The 21066-nt window shown below is 39.0% G+C and overlaps 1 protein-coding gene and 1 pseudogene across 2 annotated transcripts; one reads left to right on the top strand and one right to left on the bottom strand.

The window, feature by feature from the left end:
- Positions 1 to 234: 234 nt before the first annotated feature.
- Positions 235 to 6448, bottom strand: LOC149164655 (malate dehydrogenase, mitochondrial pseudogene; annotated as a pseudogene). The gene is made up of 3 exons (XR_016260083.1): positions 6115 to 6448; positions 919 to 1092; positions 235 to 243 (listed from the first exon to the last, which is right to left on the bottom strand). The product of XR_016260083.1 is annotated as a malate dehydrogenase, mitochondrial pseudogene (transcript).
- LOC149164656 (E3 ubiquitin-protein ligase SP1-like) lies at positions 1136 to 4299 on the top strand. Its single transcript, XM_089430949.1, has 7 exons — positions 1136 to 1779; positions 1887 to 1952; positions 3130 to 3242; positions 3345 to 3455; positions 3556 to 3602; positions 3719 to 3830; positions 3964 to 4299. Exons 1-7 carry the CDS (start codon positions 1600 to 1602, stop codon positions 4064 to 4066), a joined length of 732 nt encoding a protein of 243 aa, XP_089287075.1. The 5' UTR covers positions 1136 to 1599; the 3' UTR covers positions 4067 to 4299.
- Positions 6449 to 21066: the final 14618 nt, after the last annotated feature.

Here is a 21066-nt window from a genome sequence, read left to right as displayed (position 1 = left end):
ATAGGTCCCTGCCTTCTTAAAAACCTCAGCAGTTATTGGTACAGTAGAATTTACAGGATTGCTGATGATATTTACAATTGCCTGCCATGGATATCAAGTCCTCAGCAATGCCATAAAAACCAATTCTAGATGATTTCTTGAATCCAAATATACCATTCCTGATAGAAGGAAAACATTATCCAGTACACTCTCCCCCCTCTCCATATCTCTATCTATATAATATGTAACAATATACTATACATACTGTACACACACACCAGTACATGAACAAAACAAATAATTGTGAAACATACTTCTTTATCTATTAACTTGCCACACTAATGGTAGTACATACTGATTGTATGTAATATATAATGTTATAGAGGATACCTCGTGATCAAGTGGATTTGTGCACAGTTAAATAGAAGACCAAGGATATTTTTTATATTGATATTCATATGCCAATTTTCTCAAAAGTCCAAAAGCTAAGTTACTAACTACAAGAGGAGAAACAAGAATAACAGGGCTTTAACAGTGGCTGCAAACTTGCATTGGACTACACAGCTAATTACTCTTAAGTTCATTTCAATTAGTATTTCCTTCTTATGGGCAAAAGTTAGCTGCAATTTGTCTAAATAAAGAGTCAATAATGAGTCAATCACCTATTCGTTTGACTCAAAGAATTCTTCAAGCTTCGTTAACCTCTCCAGTAGAATTGATTATATACAAGAACAGTATGTAAATCTAGATCAACAACTTGCTTAAAGATTCTTGCAAATATGTATTTGTATATATTGCCATCTCTATAGATCTCAAACATACAAAGCCTTCGACAAAGCAACTTACAATGAATGTCATGCTTATTCCTATGAAATAGTCAATAAGAAAATCGCATGAAAACAAAAACTTCAAAGAAGATCATAAATCATGACAACTTACCTCTTGGCAGTATTTTGCAATTGCAGAGCAAAGAGATTTAACAATCCCCGCATTGATGTTGAAGAGATCATCACGGGTCATGCCAGGTTTTCGAGGCACACCAGCAGGAATGATCACAACATCTGCATTCTCCAATGCCGTGCCAAGTTGTTCCTCTCCCATATATCCTGCAACCTGCACCCAGGTCACACTGCTGTGAATTATTGACAAGGTCGTGACACAAGCATGATAAAATCAATATGGCAGTACCAAATTAAATGATAAATATGTAGACCAAAAAATAAGAAAAGAAATTATTATCGCAAAGTTCCAAAAGAAGTAAAACTTGTTATCCTTGTTCCATGACCCAAGCAATGGTATGTCCTCCTCATAGTGAACAAGAATAGGATTATTTGTATTCTATAGTAAAATCCACCTTTTGGCTTTTACCGAGGAGATAGAGCACCAAAAGCAATGATTATGCTCGTAGGAGATTGAAGACCTATACCAACCCACGTTTCAATCAGGGTATAATCTTGTCCAATCCAGGTATACGACATTTCAATCAGGGTATAGTCTTTACTATGTACCTATCAACATTTTCAACCATATCAGAATACAAATATTTGAGCCCAGTGTTTCAAAACTATCTTGTGAGAAATGCATTAAGGAGCCTTACTAATATATATTTCTGCAATTCATATGCTTTTATGTTCTCTATCTCGGATGTCTATTTATTTTCAGGAGGATGGAACAGGCAGTGCATATGTTGTTGGTGCTCGTGGAGCAAGGGGCTTAGAATTAACTGTTGCAAGTGAAGTTTTTGAAGAATCTGGCCAGTCACCTGTGCGTGGTACACTAGACTATTTGCAAGGCCTTAAGGTCTGTGTTTCACACTTACGCTTTGTTGAAATACTACCATTATATAAAGAAGTATTGAAGATCAGTCATTGTGTTGATTTAATGAATGTTATAACTTATTACAACAGATGCTTGGAGTGAAGAGAGTCGAGAAAGTACTTCCCACAGGTACTACTCTGACAGTTGTTGGCGAGGTATTGTTGTGCTTGACACAAGACAGTTCCATGTATTTAAATCATAATATTAGATTTTTTGATGTTTATTCATGTATCCCTGTAATTGTGAAAGAACTGTTGAGATTCTATGGTCATTGTTGAAATGGTGGACTGGGCAATTTTACTATGTGAGAGAGTATCCTGATGACTGTGTGAAGACAATGCCAAGGATAAAAGATTATTTGGAACGTCAGTGCCTGGCACTACATATTACACTACTTTGTCTTGACGTTTGACTTACTCTTGGTTTTTAAATTTTGATGCTTATTGATGTTCATTGTTAACTAAAAGGATGTTCCTTTTAGTCATTTAGTTTCTAGAGGATTATCCAACAATGCCATGAAGGAAACTTGAAGACTAGAAATTGTGCCATTTTTGTTATGATCAGAAATATCTTTCCAAATGCAAACACCAAAGTTGCATTGAGAATATGGCTAAGCTGGTCCATGCCTGCCCTTTTGACTTTGCCTAGTGTTTATAGGACCTTAAGATGTTTTTTACCAATTTAAAAAGCAGTGCCTTGATCCGGTTGTCTTCATCTAGATCAATTTTCACTTTAAGCTCTTTGTGTTGTATTGGGATCCAATAATACTTTTTATTTGAGAATGGCTAAGCAGGTCCAAGCCTGCCCTTTTGACCTTGCATAGTGCTTATAGAACCTTAGCTGGTTTTTCCCAATTTCAAAGGCAATGCCTCAATCCAATTGTCTTCCCCTAGACTAATTTGCGTTTTAAGCTCCTTGTGTTGTATTGGGATCCAATAATACTTTTATTCGAGGATGCTTGATTTTGATTCTCTATTAAATTTAAAGTTTAAGAGCACTGAATAGGCAAGAAATCTAAAGCAGTTGCTTAGAGTATATGACTTATTTTGGCCAGTTTCATTTATCTCCGATCCTCTATGACTGTTTGCATAATGAGTCTTCCGTCATCGTCATCTAGCAAAGAATGTTTGGAATCAATCAGTAGTTGTTCTAGAAAACCCATGAAGAAAAATTTGGATTATTTGTTGAAATAAATAAAATGATTTTCTCTATGCTGTACTTTGATGTAGGTCATGGAAGATGATATAGGGACAATTCGAATCAAGAAGCAAAGTTTTCAATTCTTTGTTGAAATAAATAACATGGTTTTCTCCATGCTGTACTTTTATGTAGGCCATGAAAGATGACATAGGGACAATTCGAATTCAGAAGCCTCGCAAAGGGCCATTTTATGTCTCCCCAAAGAGTATTGACCAACTTATTGCAAATCTTGGCAAATGGGCAAGGTAGTTAGTTCCTTTGAGAATTTTGCATTACAAGATTCTTTTTCCATGAATATTGTGTGTTTCTGTTCCACAGAATGTACTTATAGAGAAGCTTGGCATCAGGTGGTACAAGTTTGCATCTCTGGGATTAACCATTTTCGGTTTGTATTTAATGACAACACATGCCATCCGGCATATTATGGAAAGGAGAAGGCACCGTGAATGGCAAAGAAGGTTGAGTGCTTATATTTACTTCATATTTTTTGGTGTAAATGATACCATCGAAAATACCTATTCATTTGATGTCAGCCCAATTAAAATTTGTTTCCTGTAGGGTAAGGAGAGCTGCAGCTCAGCGGAGGGAGCAGAATGTCCATGAAGGTAAGCTCCAGAATTTGTTGCAGTCACTTCAGATTTGTCCTAGAATTATTCTTCATAGAATATCCAAAAGAAGTATCTTTGCTATAAATAATTTTCAAGTAATTTGAATTGCCCAGGGGTTCAGAATGATGCAGGGAGCGAACATGATCATGAAGTGAAAAGGGAGAATCCCATGCCAGCTCTGTGTATTATATGTTTGGAGCAAGAATATAATGTAGTCTTTGTTCCGTATGTTTCATCCTTCTACTTCTTACAGCGAACCTCTTTTTTGGGTAGAAACTGTTTTCAGGCTTATGTAACTTGATGATTGCATAGCTTAATATTAATAGTCTTTTAAGTGGGTGTGCTGTTGGTGCAACAGGTGTGGCCATATGTGCTGCTGTACATCATGCTCATCACGCTTATCAGAATGTCCTCTGTGTCGGAGGCACATTGAACAAGTAGTCAGGACGTACCGGCACTGATACTAAATATATATTGAGAATGCCACAGGCAACTCTAAAAATATACATAGAGGAATTGGACATTTAGTGATTTGGATAGTGTAATTCAATGTGATCTCCAATTCCTTTCAAGGGATAAATGGTTATTTGTATGTCTGGCGGGGGCTAAATGCCACAACTCGCTAAACAAAATAGTAGCCATTTAACTAATCCTCTTTAAATGTGATGATCAAAGGGAGCATTGTACGACTGGATAGGACCTTAGTTTTATCATTTAAGACTCTTATCCAATCCAGGTATAAAAGTGATGCTGTGATAAATAATTAGCATCTCACAAGCCACTTTAGGGAGTTTATTCAACCTTAGTTTAATTTACGTTGCGAAGACTATTTTGATTTAATCTACTCATGGATAAAGATGCAAATCTAAATGACCCCAAAAAGGTTGGATATAGAGGCAAATCCAATATGCAGAGGGTCATCAATTCAATCCTCACAAAATAACAAATTGACAATGCAATGAGACTATTCTAACTTCTAAGTAGTCATTAGGCCAAGTATGACTTAGATCCATCAGATCAAAAAGTCCTATTAAGCAGAGGCATATGATCCAGCTGTGGATTCTGCTAAAAATATAGATGCACTTTTCATCAAAAAAATATGAACTACCTCGTCCATTGGGCTGTGGTTTAGTGGCAAGTTGTAGGGTGCTTGTCATGAGGATGACCCAGGTTCAAAACCCAGGAGGCATATTCCCATGATAATGCGGCTGCCCATGTCATTCCAAAATATGAAGTCGGGTTAACGTGATAAACACCAGTTCAATGATAATGCAGAGGTGCTGTTAATGATGACCCCTGTGCTATTGAGGTTTGCACAGATGAGCCCATCTGCAAGTCATGCGTGACTTTGATGAATAGATGCAATTAAGGTGTTTCACCCACGCCAGTCAAAAGGCCTTGACCAAACAAAAACAATAATAGTGAGCCCAACCTCAATTTCAACCTTCTCCTATCAATAGCAAATACTACTACTGCTAATAATAATAATAAGCACAACCCAAATTTCAATCTAGCCATAAATTTCAGGCAGATTGTAGTCAAGTAGTTAAATCATAGCAGTTTCAGTGCCCTCTTAGAAGTATGTTGCGGCATTATCTCACCATCGGAGTTAACTACCATATTGAGATTCAACAGACAAGATCAGGTGCAAATCCTGCATGAAATTGGTGGAATAGAGATTCTATGTTTGTAGCATCTACAATGAGGGCAAAACCCGCTATGTTAACAGAAATACATTTGCCAACAAGAAAACAATAAAAAAAATAATAATGTAGCCCTCAATATCTGCCTCTTTTGAAATGGCCCAAATAATGTCAGGTATAGTCAAATCCAATATTCACGGTGTACAATACAATCGTTTTAGAATGACAATGTGATGGGCGTTGCTTCAATGGATTGTTGGGCCAAATTTCACCTAGATCCATAAAATTAAAAACCCTAATCGAGTAGGTGCACATGATGCAGCCATGGATTTCCACGAAATAAATATCTAGGTGCTTTTTTTCATCAATCAAAATATGCACAAACACATTTACAAACTGACCATGAAAGTGAATTGAGTTGATCATTAACGTGAATTGGGTTGTGTTTAAGAAATTAAATCATTGCGCTTTCAGGGCTCAAACCCACGTTCAAAAGCCCCGGAAGGCATATTTCCTGCAAAAATGTGGCCAAAAGAATAAATTCCACATTCGAAGAATCCCAGAGACCTTGACAGGTTATAGCAGTGGAGTCTAAGCCTGGTATAAGGCCTGGTTCCTTTAAAAAAATAGGCGCTTACCAAAATAAATAAAGTATCTGACCATGGACAATATCAGAAACGTAAAATCAAAGAACTAATAACAGGTAAAACACTAACGAAAAGTAGATCCTACCAAGTGGGTCGTCGTACGATCGATCCCAATGGAGATCCCTTGAAACTAAAATCAAAACATCTCTATCGTTCGCAGAGAGAACAGATCCAGCATACAGAGAACGAAAAAAACGCGGTAGGAAAAGAGGAACCCACCTCATCACGGCTGTTGATGTGGCCGACATCTGCAGCCACACCTGGAGTGCCAGCGATATCATAGAGCGCCAACTTTGACACCAGAGGATTGAGTTTCATCAGAAGAGCCAATGGCTGCCCGATACCCCCAGCAGCTCCCAACACAACAACCTTGCGTGGCGGACTTCCACCACTCGAATAAAACCTTCTCGGCATAACATTAGTTTTGAAAGAAGAAGATGATGCATTCTTCAGTGCAGATCCCACCAATCGTCGCATTGCAAAACTCATTTTTGCCGCTGGTAACACTGAAAGAATGCAAGCTGAAGGCAGATGAAGAAGAAGGGGGAGATTCCAGAGCTTAAAGGCCGAATCAATGGAGATGTGTGGATACGACTTTGTTAAAAGGGATTTTAAAGCCTCACGGTACTATGCAGGGCTTTGGTTTAATCTATTTTATTGCGAAATTCTTAGTTATTGACAATCAGACAACTCGTGATAGAAATCCCTCTTTTGGGGGGACGAGGTTGGGAATGGAACATCATGTGATCGAAATTTTCAGTTGGTCAAATGTTAATTAAGTTCTTATAAAATAGAGATATTTTTTATTTTATTTTTTTAAATAAATTTAATAATATTAGGAGATTTTTATCAAACTCTGGTTAGGGGTCAGACTAGTTTACAATGTATTTAAACATTGCAAATCTCGGTGTGTTTAAAAGGAAAGTGTTTTTTTTTTTCAGGGGTGTTAGTTATTTATGGAATATGTCATATTGTGGATATTTTGATTGATATTGGACCATTTTAGTTGTTTGTTATGTATGTCGAATAGTCCAATCCCAAGGAATCCTCGAAAGTGGTGAATCTTTGCAGAGAATCTTTAAAAGTGGTGAATATGATGTTAGGGTGTTTTTTAAAAGGGAGTGATAATTGAGATAGCTATATATTTTAAAAGAATATGTTTTTAGGGGTTATAAGAGTGTGAAGGACCATTTTCCATTCTAGGGAAAGGGAAAGGTTTATATTTAGGGATTAGGATAGTTTTTAATTTTTATTTCAAGGTAATAAGATCATTGAGGAAAGATATTATAAAAATATAATTGTTGATGGAGATTTATAATGATAATTAAATCTTTTTATAAAGGTATAAGGTAGGGTTAAATAATGTTGTTATAAATAGTTTACAGGATAAATAAAGAGATAGAATTGTTTGAAAGAATGGAGTTATTTCATGCGCTTAGCGCAGTAAATAACAAGGTAGTTGGGTTAATGTAGCAAGTAAGTTAGATAAACGAGTATTTTAAAATAAAATCCGGTAAGTAAGGGTATTAATCCCATAAGAGTTCAGCCTTGAGCTAATAATGACATATTTTTGTAAGATTAGAGGATTTAGATTATATTACTGTGAGAAAAAACGTGATTATAACATAGATGGATTGGTTTGGTCTATCGTTAGGGAGGTCAAAGCAATAGCACATAAACAAAATTTTCATATTGCTCGCATTCTTTCTAACCTGAGAGTCTGGGAATTTAAACCAAAAACAAGGATATACATAGAAAAAATTACATAAACTAAGAGACCAAAATACATTCTGAAACAAGTAGAAGAATAGAGACGGTATAGAGAGAGTTATCATTTTTCCTAGAGTTGCACTTGAGTTGTCATTCTACAGGGTGTTAAGTATGAGCTCGAGGGTGAGAGTCATCTCCTGTGGTTGATGGAGGTTGGGTAGTAGATAGAATTTGGTTGAGGTTGTCATCCATGTCATTCAACATGTTCTCCATGTTGTTCATTCTGTTTAGGAGTTCTAACATCAAATAAGGAGCTCTTGTTAGGTGTCAACCCTGTCAGTAAGTACCCGGCCCATGAGTGTCTCAGTATGCCATTACAGGTTAATATTCTTAAGCAGAGGCCCTCGCCCTGGTGGAGTTTTTGTTATCATGAATATAATCTTGTGTTTCTCGCTCCACGTGATGATTTGGCACATATCTTCTAGCCTAGCGAACTTGCCCTTTGATGTAAGCGATAGCTCACTACATGACCTCAAGAACGAGACGTTGATAATGGTCCACGATGGCTCCGGTGGAATCCTGAGCATGGGAGGCATGCAGGGAGGGAGGAGTAGGAGAGGGGGGTTGACTCGATCTGCCCCTATGTTCTGCCTCTGTGGAGATGGTGGTGCAACATCGAACCATGACTGAGTGAGAGGTAGGGGCGGCAGAAAGTCGATTGAAAGGAGGAACAAGTCGATGGTGGGTAAAAATAAACTAGATAGAGGTTAACCTTTCTAACTGAAAGTGGGGGGGGGGGGGGGGGGTTAAAATTGTGAGGAGGCTCAGGTGAGGAAACCTGCAACAAAAATAAAGCCAAGCATGGGGACAGAGAGACAAGATCCGAAATTCCAAATCGGAGCAAGAAGAGAGGTTGTGGAAAAGAACCAATCCTGAAGTGAGTTGCAACGGGAGTAAAGGAGAAGACCAAACTTGATTGATAGAGATCCTTGTAAAGGAGAGGCATGGATGATAACCGAAAGTGGAGATCCTAAGGGGTTGATTGCAAGTGCAAACGTCGGGGATTACATGGCGCTTGCAAGCTAGAGTCATTGATAGAGTGTTGCAGGACCCCATGACCATATGCCCTATTTTAAAGGCTTCGAGAATTGGCTGTATTTTTCTCTTAATGATCCAACATGATATGCTTTGCTTCTTTAAATGACAGTGGTGTACTCACCTACATAAAACCATGAATGTGTGCTCGATTCGAAGAGTGTGAGATCTACGAAATGATAGTAGCCCACCTCCTTTCGTACAAATGCCTCTAATACCATAAATATCATCCTCTACTGAGAATTGTGATGGTGGTGGCAGATATGCCATGCAGGTCGCTAGGTGTGGGCATCTTGCCTCCCTCTCATATGATTACTACAGATCATGGTCAATCAGGAAAATTAATTTTGTGCACCCACCTTAGGGAACTTTGTCTTGTTCAACAATGTCCTGACATTCATGCTTCCATTGAGCAACAAAAATTTGTTCCCATAGAGATTCCATGAGCTCTAAAGTGAAGTTGAGCCCTTCATTGGCAAGCATGTTTACCAACTTGTTGCCCTTTCTTAGTATGTGTTGGAAAGCGAGTGCATTGAAGTTTAGGAGTTGTTTTGTGATATTCTCTAGACTAGCCAAAAGTCTCCAACTCCTTTAGCTCGAGTAGCCCCGCCTACCACCATCTATTTGATCTCTGCAAAGAAATGTAGTAAGATCATTTCACAGACTAGGAAATTTGTTTTCCTTATGATTCACCCTCAGGACAAGAAGAAGATTGTGGCCACAAATTCCAAACATGGCTCCTCCGCACAGTAGTAGCAGACGGACAAGGTCATGGAGGAGTACAAGGACATTTTCACCTCACCTGCAGGGGTACCTCTCCATTGTCAGGTTAAGCACTCCATCGATCTGACCCCAAGCGTGTCATTCCCAATGGATCAATATATCGACGTTGTGTTCTGGAGAAGAATGAGATCAAGAGGCAAATTCAGGAGTTGTTGCAGAAAGGGCACATTAGGAAAAGCTCATCACCGTGTGGGAGTCTGATTGTATTGGTACATAAGAAGGATGGGACCTGGAGACTCTATATTGACTATCGGGTGCCAAACAAAATCATTGTCTATAATAGGTACCCAATCCCATGGATTGATGACCTTCTGGACCAGCTCAAGGGGGCCAAATATTCCAGCAATATTAACTTGAAGTTTGGTTAATTCTGATGTGTGGAAGACTGCCTTCAAATCCAAGGAGGGACTTTTCGAATGGTTGGTCATGCCTTTCAAGTTGACAAATGTTACTGCAACCTTCATGAAGTTGATGGATGACATCTTGTGACCCTTCACCAATGCATTTGTGGTGGTGTATTTAGATGACATCTTAATCTTCAACCAAAGTTGGGAATGAACAAGAGGTTAGTCATGATGATAATACATGGAATGAATACTTTGATACAATTGTTATACTTTGTGGGTGTTATAAAGAAGTTCAGTTATAAATTAATGGACGATATAAGTGCATCATATAGTCTAATCTCTAACCTTGGAGAAAATAATGCATGTATCAATTATTTTAGGTTGGCAATGGAATCAGAACAAATGAGGAGTTTAATCATTTTGATAGACCAATACAAATACCTGCATATGGACGTGGCCTACGCCTTACAATTAAATCACGCAAAAAGAAATGGGTGGAAGAGGATATGACAATGGAGTTTGTAAATGAAATAGAAAATCAACACAATGAACAAGAGGTTGGTCATGATGATACTACATGCATAGATGAATAATTTGAGACAATTGTTGTTTTTGGATGTTCCTAAGGTAGAAAATCTAAGAATATGAAATTAATGTGGCTTGTTTTTAAAATAATGTGTTCAAAAATAATATTTTTAATTTATTGTATACATGTATAATGTTGTTTTGTTGAGTAATTTATTGCGTATATCTTTGAAATGGATCCATGTTCTATACAGTAATTGCTATCTAACATTAAATAATGGTTGCATTTAATTATAGGTAAACGATGTTGATGATACACCTATTAATGATCAAGATCCAACTAGACCATTAAGAATTCAACGAGATGATCCAATTCATCCTTTAAACCATACTAGGAGAAGAAGAGAAGCATTGAAGAGAGCACTACCACGTGAAAAATTTGAGGAATTGATGAAATTAGCATACATTGATGACATGCCATCCACTACTCAGAGTAGAGATGTCGATGGAAATGTAATGCATGAAGAATGATAGTAATACGTATCCAAAAGATGGTATTGAAACTAGTAATTGTTCACGAATCCATAAGATTGTAAGGTCATTCTCATTATCATAATCATTGTCATCATCATCACCATCATCCTTGTCATTGTTATTGCCATCATTACATTATCATCATAATCACCATTCATGCCATCATCATCATCATTATGGACATTGTTTGCAATTGTTCATAATTGTAGATGTTGTAAGAAATATCATCAACCCAAAAAATGTGATCAGTGCTAGAAAAGGGTTGTTTAGGACACATTGATATATGTAAGAGAAATAACAACTCTATTTTTGACAGATGATCGATGATGATCATCATCACCACCATTATCATCGTCATTGTCATTTTTATCATCCCCATCATCATCATTAATGTAATTTCTATCGACATTGTTGTAATCATGCATCATCATCATTCATGCCATTATTGTTTTTGATGATGACCTAGATGAAAATGATGATCATGACACCAAAGATAATGCTTATGATTATGACAATGACAACATCTAAAATTGGGAAGATTCGCCAATGTCATTAGCATCGTCATCATCATAATCATTGCCATCATCATCATTGTCATTGTAACCACTATCGTCTTTATCATCATAATCACAATTCATGTCATCGCCATCATCTTCATTTTCATCATTGTCAATATTATTGACATTGTCATCAATTGTTCATAATTGTCAATGCCATAAGGAATATCATCAATGCAGAAAATATGATGAGTGTTGGAAAAGGGATGCAAAAGCGAACATAGAAATGGGGGCAACAATAGAAGTAAAATTGGATGAAAAGTGGATACAACATAAGTAGATGCACAACAACATGAAAAACCTGACACAAAAGTGGATGCAAAAGTAGATGCAGTTGTCAATGCAAACTTGGATGCAACCATGAAGGCAAAAGTGGAAGCAAACATGGGTCCAATGGTAGGTGTAAAACTTGGCACAAATTGTGGTGAAACAAATGTGGATGCAACAACGGAAACAAAAGTATATGCAAAAATGGATGAAACAAAAGTGGATGCAATAGGGGATGCAAACATGGAAGCAAATGTGGTTGCAATGGTAGGCGTAAGATATGGTGCAACAAAAGTGGATGTAACAATAGACAAAAAATATGCAAAATAATATGCAAAAATGGATGTAAAAGTGGAAGCAAACATTGATGCAATAGGCAAAACAAAATTGGATGCAAAAAATGGATATAATGTAAGTAGATGCAAAAGTAGATACAAAACGAGATGCAAAACCTGACATAAAAGTGGATGCAAAAATAGATGCAATATTTGATGCAAAAGAGGATGTGAACATGGATGCAAAATTGGAAGCAAACGTGGATACAACAGTGAGTGCAAAACATGGTGCAAATTGTGGCATAACAAAAGTGGATGTAATGATAGATGCAAAAAAAGAATCAAAGTATGATGCAAATGAAGATGTAAAAAGGGATGCAAAAAGTGAAATTTAAAATGGGTGCAACAGTGGATGCAAAATTGTGTGCAAAAGTGGATGCAATAGAAGTCGATGCAAAAGTAGATGCAAAACGAGACACAAAACCCGATGCAAATCCCGGTCCAAAATTGGATACAAAAAGGGATGCAAAAATAGATGTAGTAGTTGATGAAAACCTAGACGCAAATGAGGATGCAAACGTGGATGAAAAATTATAATCAAAAGTCGGTGCAAAAGGAGGTGCCAAACTAGGCGCTAATTGTGGCACAAAAATATTAGATGCAATAGTGGGTACAATAATAGATGCAAAAGAGGATGTAAATATGGATGCCAAACAAGAGGGAAAAGTGGATGCAACAAAAGTAGATGCAAAATTTGATGCAAAACTAGACACAAAACTCGATGTAAAACTTGGCGCAAAAGGGATGCACAAATGGATGCAAAAAATGATTTAAAAAAGGATGCAAAAAAGGATGCAAAAGTCGATGCAAAAGTTGATGCAAGTGTAGGTGCAAAAAGTGGATGCAAATGAGGATGCAAAAGTATGTCAAACAAAATTAGGTGCCAAACTTGATGCAAAACCTGGAACAAAACCTGGTGTAAAGGATGACACAAAACTTGGCATAAAATTTGGTGCAAAACGTGGTGCAAAACCTATTGCAATACCTGGTGCTAAACTTGGTGTAAGATTTGGTGCAAAACTTGATGCAAATTTTGTGTCAAGTTTTGCACCATATTTGATAAATGGATGCAAATAGCACCAAAAATGGGCTCTAGATGCAAAAAAAGAAGTAAAAAGGGACGCTAATCGCTGGTTTTGTTGTAGTGTTAGTTACAAAAGGGCTAGGTGCATACTTGACCCTGAGTCACTAAAGCTGATCCTGCTCAGAGGAGTAAGGGAAGATCTTCTGGATACCTTACATTTGTTAGCAGCAGGAGATATCTACCAATTACCCTATGAGGATATCAATATTGTCTTTAGAAACCATTCTAGGGCAGCCATGAAAAAGGGTAGGGGTAGTCAACCTATGGCCAGTACATCATCTTCCAACTCATCCATCAAGGGTGAAATTGGAAATATGCTGGAAGATTTCAAAAGTGACATGCTGCAAACCCTTGCCTTGCAATTGGACACCATGAACATCAAAAGGAAGCAAGAGGAAGCAGAGAGAGCCTTGGCCATCTTTTGTCCTAGATGCACTAGGAGGCATCCTAGGAACGAATGTCCATTGAACTATATTGAAATTTGCTCGGTCTGTGAAGAAAACCAATCCATAGACAGGTGCCATTCTTTACCCGGAATCAAAGCTGTATATCAAGGAGCTAAAGGGGTCACTGAGTAGCTTTGCTACATCAACCAAAGGAGACCTCCCGGGCCTAGAACATACCAGCAAGGTATGCAAGGGTCATCCCATGCATATTACAACCCCAACCAAACCACAACTATACCTTCATGGGGACCCCTTGCTCATCCCTCCTAGTCTACACCCCCTCCTTGGTCCTATGCATCTTAGTATCATTCTCAGCCAGCCAGCCAGTCATTTCAACCTTACGCTCCACCACAACCTCAGTGGAATACACCACTCTAGGGGTGGAGGCCCCAATACAACAATTCTCCAGCTCTATTGCCTCCACCACCTACCCAACCACAACTCCTACACTTTTCTCCACCCAAGAAACCCTAGATGCCTACCTAGCCAAATCCGAACCTGAACAATAGGCAGGCTCAACAAGTATACAGTGGAGAGACATCATATCTAGCTTATGTTGTAGAAATCCAGGAGATCAACCTAAGATCTGGGAGAGTCCTCCTGGATAACCAACCTCCCCCTCCACATAGGGAGGTAGAAGAAGAAAGAGAGGAAAGCAACCTTAAAGTAAATCCACCCTTTCCTAAGAGATTAGCCCAACCACTCCAGCCTACTCCAAAAGAAACTAAACTTCTGGGAGAATTGAAAAATCTATGTGTAAAGATCCCCCTTCTCCAGGAAATAAAAGATGTTCCCATTTACAATAAGTTTATTAAGGAGAAATTCTTCAAGCATCCAGGAAGAAGAAAAAGGGATGCCCCTACTATTAATTTCATTGGGAAACTGTCCGACTTAATGTTGGGGAAGGTAATATGTTTGAAATATTTGGACCCTGGAAGCCTTGTAGTAGATGTGCACATCAATGGCATCATCGTCCCACACACTCTGATCGATCTTGGGGCTGCCATTAATGTGATGACCAAGGAAACCATGCTTAAGACCAACCTTCAAGGGTCATTGAGGAAGACCACAACAGTTCTACAACTTTCAGATCGTTCCACAGTCACCCCTGAGGTAATTGTGGAGGATATGATGGTCTCCATTGACTCCTGGGAGTAACCTGTAGATTTTCTAGTTCTCCAGCCTAAGGCTAAACTTACTAGTTATCCTCTCATCCTTGGGAGGCCATGGTTGGCCACAGCCTATGCTTACATTAGCTATAGAGCTAGGAATATGACCATCAAGAACGGGCATATGTCCAAACAGTAAGTCCTATAACCTCCTGCTCAACCTTCTCTAGAACATGATTTACCTTTATGGTTGGATGAAGAGGAAGAAGATGAGGTTTATTCCGCCCAACTTTATGCTTTGGAAGCAACCATATGAGGAGAACAACAAGATGAGGATGACTTAATTGAACACTTGCTCCAAAGTCTAACTCTTGGATCATTACCATTGGAAGAAGAAGTAAGGGAAACCCAAAAAAGTCATCCAATTGACTTATGCTTGGCTGATCCCAACCCACTTCGTGTCAAAACCATAGAATTTTGCCCAGAGAAAACCTTGAAATTAATCCATCTCTTTCTGCTCTCGAAGAGGAAAAGCTATGCAACATGATAAGAGAAAACCTAGAAGCCTTCGCTTGGAGTTACAAGGAAATGAAAGGAGTGCACCCCTAAGTGTGTACTCACCACATATACATCAAAGAAGGTTGCAAGCCGGTCCAACAACCACAAAGGAGGATCAATCCAACTCTTAAAGATGTAGTCAAAGAAGAATTGCAAAAACCACTAGATGCAGGATTCATTTACCCTATCTCTGACAATGAGTGGGTCTCTCCTTTACTGTTAGTTCCCAAGAAAAATGGCAAGTGGAGAATTTGTGTCGATTACAGGGAGTTGAACAAATCCATAAAGAAGGATCATTTTCCCCCACCCTTCATCGACCAAGTGCTAGACGACCTGGCAGGGAAAAAATTTCTTTCCTAGATGGATTCAATGGGTACAACCAAATCCAAATCTGCCCAGAAGACTAGGATAAGATCACATTCACCTGTCCTTGGGGTACTTTTTCCTATAGGGTCCTTCCTTTTTTCCTATGCAATGCCCCTACCACTTTCCAGAGAGTAGTCTTGAGTATTTTCGCTGAATTAGTACATGATGCAGTGGAAATTTATATGGATGATTTTACACCTTATGGCTGTGATTTTCAAGAAGCCCTGACAAACCTAGGTAAAGTATTGCACAAATGCATTGAAATGAACCTGTCTCTTAGTTCGGAAAAATGTGAATTCTTAATGACTGAAGGGACCGTGCTAAGTCATTCAATATCTCAACAAGGATTGTAGGTGGACCCGAACAAAATAAAAATCATCCAAAAGGTCCCACCTCCGGAAAAGCAGAGAGATGTCAGGAGTTTCTTAGGCTTAGCTAGATACTACCGAAGGTTCATAAAGGACTTCAGCAAGTTGGCATCTCCTTTATTTGGGTTGTTGGCCAAGGATTCTGAGTTTATATGGTCAAAAAGCTGTCAAGAGGGCTTAGACATTCTAAAGGATAAGTTAACCACTGCACCAATTCTCCGAGGCCCAAACTAGGCCCTCCCTTTTCATATTCATGCTGACACCTCACACAAAGCCATAGGAGCAACCTTAGGTTAGGTAGAGGAGAAACTACCTTATGCCATCTATTTGATAAGTAATAACTTGTTAAAGGATAAGCTAAATTATACAGTGACCGAAAAGGAACTCATGACTGTTGTGCATTCATTAAACAAATTTAGGCATTACATTACAGGTTATCAAACATTTGTGCATATTGACCATGCTGCAATCAAATATTTAATGAATAAACTAGATGTGAATGCTCGAATTATAAGGTGGTTGCTTTTATTACAATAGTTTGATCTAACCATTGTTGATAAGCCTGGTAAAGAAAATGTTGTTGCAAATTTTTTATCTAGGGTGAATCTTCCAGTAGGTGAAGAAGGAATGGTGGATGACCAATTACCAGATGAGCACTTGTTTTCGATTTCAGTTCTCTCTCCATGGTTTGTTGATATAGAAAACTATTTGGTATCAGCACAATTCTCACCAAACTTTCCCTCCAAAGAAAAGAGCAAGATAGTCAGGAAAAGTTCCCCCTTCACCTGGATTAGGGGTGATCTTTTCAAACTTGGCCCAGATCAAATCTTGAGAAGGTGTGTAAGGGAAGAGGAAGTTTTTGACATCCTTCGGACCTGTCATGATGGGCCTTGTGGAGGTCACTTTGCAGGAAAGAGGACAACATTCAAAGTGTTACAAGTACGCTATTATTGGCCCACTCTTCATCAGGATGTGAAAGAGTACATTAGTCAGTGTGATCTGTGCCAGAGGATGGGAAAGCCTACTCCAAGAGATGAAATACCCCTACAGCCTCAAGTGACTTTTGAGCCATTTGACAAGTGGGGCATGGACTTCATTGGGCCTATCAACCCTCCTTCAAAGAAAAAACAATACATTATTGTGTGCACTGATTATTTGACTAAGTGGGCTGAAACCAAGGAAATTAAAGCAACAATAGAAGAGAAGGTGGCTGAGTTACTAAGGGAGAATGTATTCTACAAATTTAGGTACCCAAGAGAGCTAGTCACAGACCAAGGTAGCCAGTTTACCTCCAAAATGATTGAAGAACTGCTCAGCCATCACAAAATCAAGCATAGGACCTCCACTCCCTATCATCCACAAGCTAATGGGTAAGTGGAGGTGACCAACAGGGCACTGGAGAGCATATTAACCAAGGTAGTGAGTAGCAACAAGAAGGATTGGGAAGAGATACTAGTTGAGGCCGCCTGGGCCTATAATACAACATGGAAGACCATCACTGGATTTACACCCTATGAACTGGTCTATGGGAAAAAGGCTTTGCTATCCATTGAGTTTGAATATAACACATTAAGGATGGCAGCCCAACTAGATTTGGATCTTAGTCATGCACATAAAGAAATATTGTTCCAATTGAATGGCTTGGATGAATTAAGAATGGAGGCCCTCCTACATATAGAGATAGCTTAACTTCAGAGGAAGATTTGACATGATAAACATATTAAGGAGAAGCAATTTCAAGAGGGTGATTGGGAATTGTTATATAATTCTAGGTATAAATACTTCAAGGGCAAGCCAAGGACAAGATGGCTCAGACCTTATGTGGTGGAGAGATGCCATGATAATGGTTCAGTGCAAATCAGAACTATAGATGAAGAAGCCATTCCATTGCTTGTTAATGCACACCGATTAAAAATGTACAAGAGGCCTTTATCAAAGAAAGAGTTCATTGACACTATCAATAAAACAATGATGATGGTGGAGCAAGTTCCAGCTCTTCCCTCATCAGGTCACTAAAAAAAAAGAATAAGGACTCAGGTGAAAACCTCCATGAGGCGCCTGAGTCCCATCTTTGGGTTGAAAACCTCGTGAGGTGGCCCAATGATGAGAAAAAAGTAGAAAGAAGAATAAGAAGATCCCTGGGTTAAAAACTTCTTTGAGGCAGCCAGGGCAAACATCTACGGTGAAAACCTCCCTAAGGCAGCCTAGGTGTTTTTCAAAAAACAAAAGAGAGAAAAAGATATAATTGTTATTTATAGGTGGGCGAGAAAGACAGTCAAGGGGAAAAAAGAGGATCCAAAGGGAACCCTGCCTCACACCTATCCATCTCCTCCACTCCTTACCATGCATCCCTCCATCATTTCTATCGTTTTCCACTCCACTGCTTCAATTTATGCATAGACTATGTTTCTACAAGATCCCTTGTATTCCTACAGGATCCCCTAAAAACCTACAAGATGATCTTGTAGGAATTATAGTGGCCTGGAAAACCTACAGGAAGAAATCCGAGGGCACATGGTAGGTTTGTTAGGTCCCTAAAATTCATCCTAAACATGATCTAACCCCTCACCTCATCCATTATCATCATCCCTGCACTCACCATTCAAATAAAAAAGAGATCAGTTTCTGCCAGTTATAAAAAAAAAGAGAGAAAAAAAAGGAAAAACAGAGGAGAGTAAGAGCATTACCTGAATGTCCCTTGCTCCACACACACTCCTACTCCCTCTATCCATTCATTGCACCATCCTCACAACCCAACCAACAACATGATTAAGGAATTCTGAGGGAGAAGTAGCTATAGGACATCCTGTAGGAAATCCTGTAGCAGCCTATCCCACAGGATGTCAATCATCAGCTACAGGTCTTCACTAGGATGATCCAAGAGCTCCACAGTAGTAGCAACATCAGATCTTTAGTCACAGACACCTACAAAAGCCAAGAAAACATTAGCAGATAGCAAGAGGAGGAAGAAGAATGACCATGCAGCAAATAAACAATGCAACACCTCTGATCTTTGACAACTGCAGCATGGCATCGAAACCACAGGTAAGTATCCCGCTCACTCACTCATATGCATCATCTGATCAAAAGTTGTAAGGGTTATGAGATAGTTGGTTTATAAGTGAAAAGGTGGCCAGTTAACTTGGCCACCTTCGTTCAGTCATCACATGCAAGACCAGGTGTCCTCTCACACGTGCCTGCAGTCAACTCAAAGACAGAAGAGCAGTAGGACAAGAAGTGGTTAACTACGGATCTACAAGGTGGGAAGTGATTACGAGGAGTGGAAATGATGAGGTGGTAGTGGGGACCAATGGTCCAAAAATTGCAACGTACCTCTGCTTCTATCACACCTCGTCACCCCGAAACACCATAAAGGGAAATAAAACATCATTTTCATGCACTCATGCATTCCACCTCCTCGAAACTCCCTCACTCAAGTTACTCTCATAACTCTAGCCACCCACCGGAAGCAAGGATCCATCGTTCTACAAGATAATTTCTATAGGAGCATGCACATGCATTCCTACAAGAACAATCTATAGGATAGAGTCTACAGGAGCAGTCTACAGGATACATAGAGGCAGTCTACAAGATAGGCAGAGAAGAGATCAAGAGGGGATATCATGGGAATTGTCCACTGCCACCATTCTAAAGAGGTAGGCTATAAAAATCCATCCCCATTTACAAGCAAATGAACTAGAAATGCTCTGAAATCTAGTGAATTTAGAAACTGTGGGAGGTGAATTACATACATAGTAAACTCTGTTTTCCTCATGAAATTAATTTTTTTTTGTTTCAACCCTCCCATTTTCTCCTCAAGCCTCACAAGAAAGATGACAAGAGGTTTTAATAGGAGAGAAACCACAAACATTGTGAGGATACAAAAACACCTCTAAGTGCTTGAAATATTTACAAGACACGGCTGGATAGGGTTTTTCGAGAAATTCACAGGGTATGATGATGAGGTGGCTCAAGAAATTGCTCATTCCCTCACTCCACACAGCATAATCCATGCCACTGTTTTAGTTAGAGGCCTCACTATATATGTCACCCTAGAAATCATTAGTAGGGTCACCACACTTCCCTTAGGAATTCCATGGAGAAAAGAAGACAAAGTAGAGAGTCAGGTGGCAAAAAGGAAATTCTTTTTAGAAGGTGAAGAACACACAAAGGATAAAAATGGAGTAAGGAGGGACGTTTTTCCATACCCATGGAGTGAGGTAGGCTACCAACTCATCAAATATATCTCCTATGAGGGTAGATATAGTGTTGTTTATGGATACCATTTTAGTATCCTTGAAGAATTAAGATTTTTGGTAGAAACGCCAATTCACCAAAGACTTGACATACCCTATTTCTTGATCCAATCACTCATAGACTCCAGCAACAAAGTGAAGGAAGGGAATTCAAAACAATTGGCTCACCATGGGTTGATCAGGATCCTCATTGAGGATGCCCTCCAGAACCTCGGAATCCCTATAACATGGTCAGTCTTCAGAGACTTGCCAGTAGAGGATGACAACAAAAGCCTCACTTATGATTTTAGTCCTTCTGTCACTGAGGAGGAGGCAAAACGGGAAGAGGAAGATACAGAGTTAGATAAGGATGAGATGGATGAAGAAGAAGAAGCTGACATAGAGGAAGATGATGAAGTAGTAGAAGAAGAGAGATAAGAGAAGGAGGATGATGATGAAATAGAGGAGGAAACTAAGGAAGAAACTGATGGGGATGAGGAAGAAAAACAGGTGGAAGGAGACAAGAAAAACATAGAGGAGGAAGGCATTGAAACATAAAAAGAAGAACACAAAGAGGAGTCACCTAGGGTGTCTCCAGAGGCTAATGAGAGGGAGGTACCAGCTACCCTCATTGCTCTCAACACCATAGTCAAGCAAAAAGGGAAAAGAAGGAGGCAAGCCCCACTATATTTTAGAACAAGAAAGAGCACAAGAATCAAACAAGGGAAGCCACAAATATCCACAAAAACTCCTATTGAGATTGAATATTCCCCTACACCAAGAGACAAAATGCCTTCCCCTAAGTCACCAATTACCTATGTAAGGAGGCCTAGTACCAGATCAACTTCCTTA

This window comes from Pinus tabuliformis, chromosome 5_1 (assembly GCF_031772625.1).
Source record: "Pinus tabuliformis cultivar Carrire ecotype Pingquan chromosome 5_1, CPIR1, whole genome shotgun sequence".
Classification (NCBI taxonomy): domain Eukaryota; kingdom Viridiplantae; phylum Streptophyta; class Pinopsida; order Pinales; family Pinaceae; genus Pinus; species Pinus tabuliformis.
The sequence above is the reverse complement of the archived record's forward strand: the minus strand, read 5'-3'. Positions and strand labels throughout refer to the sequence as shown.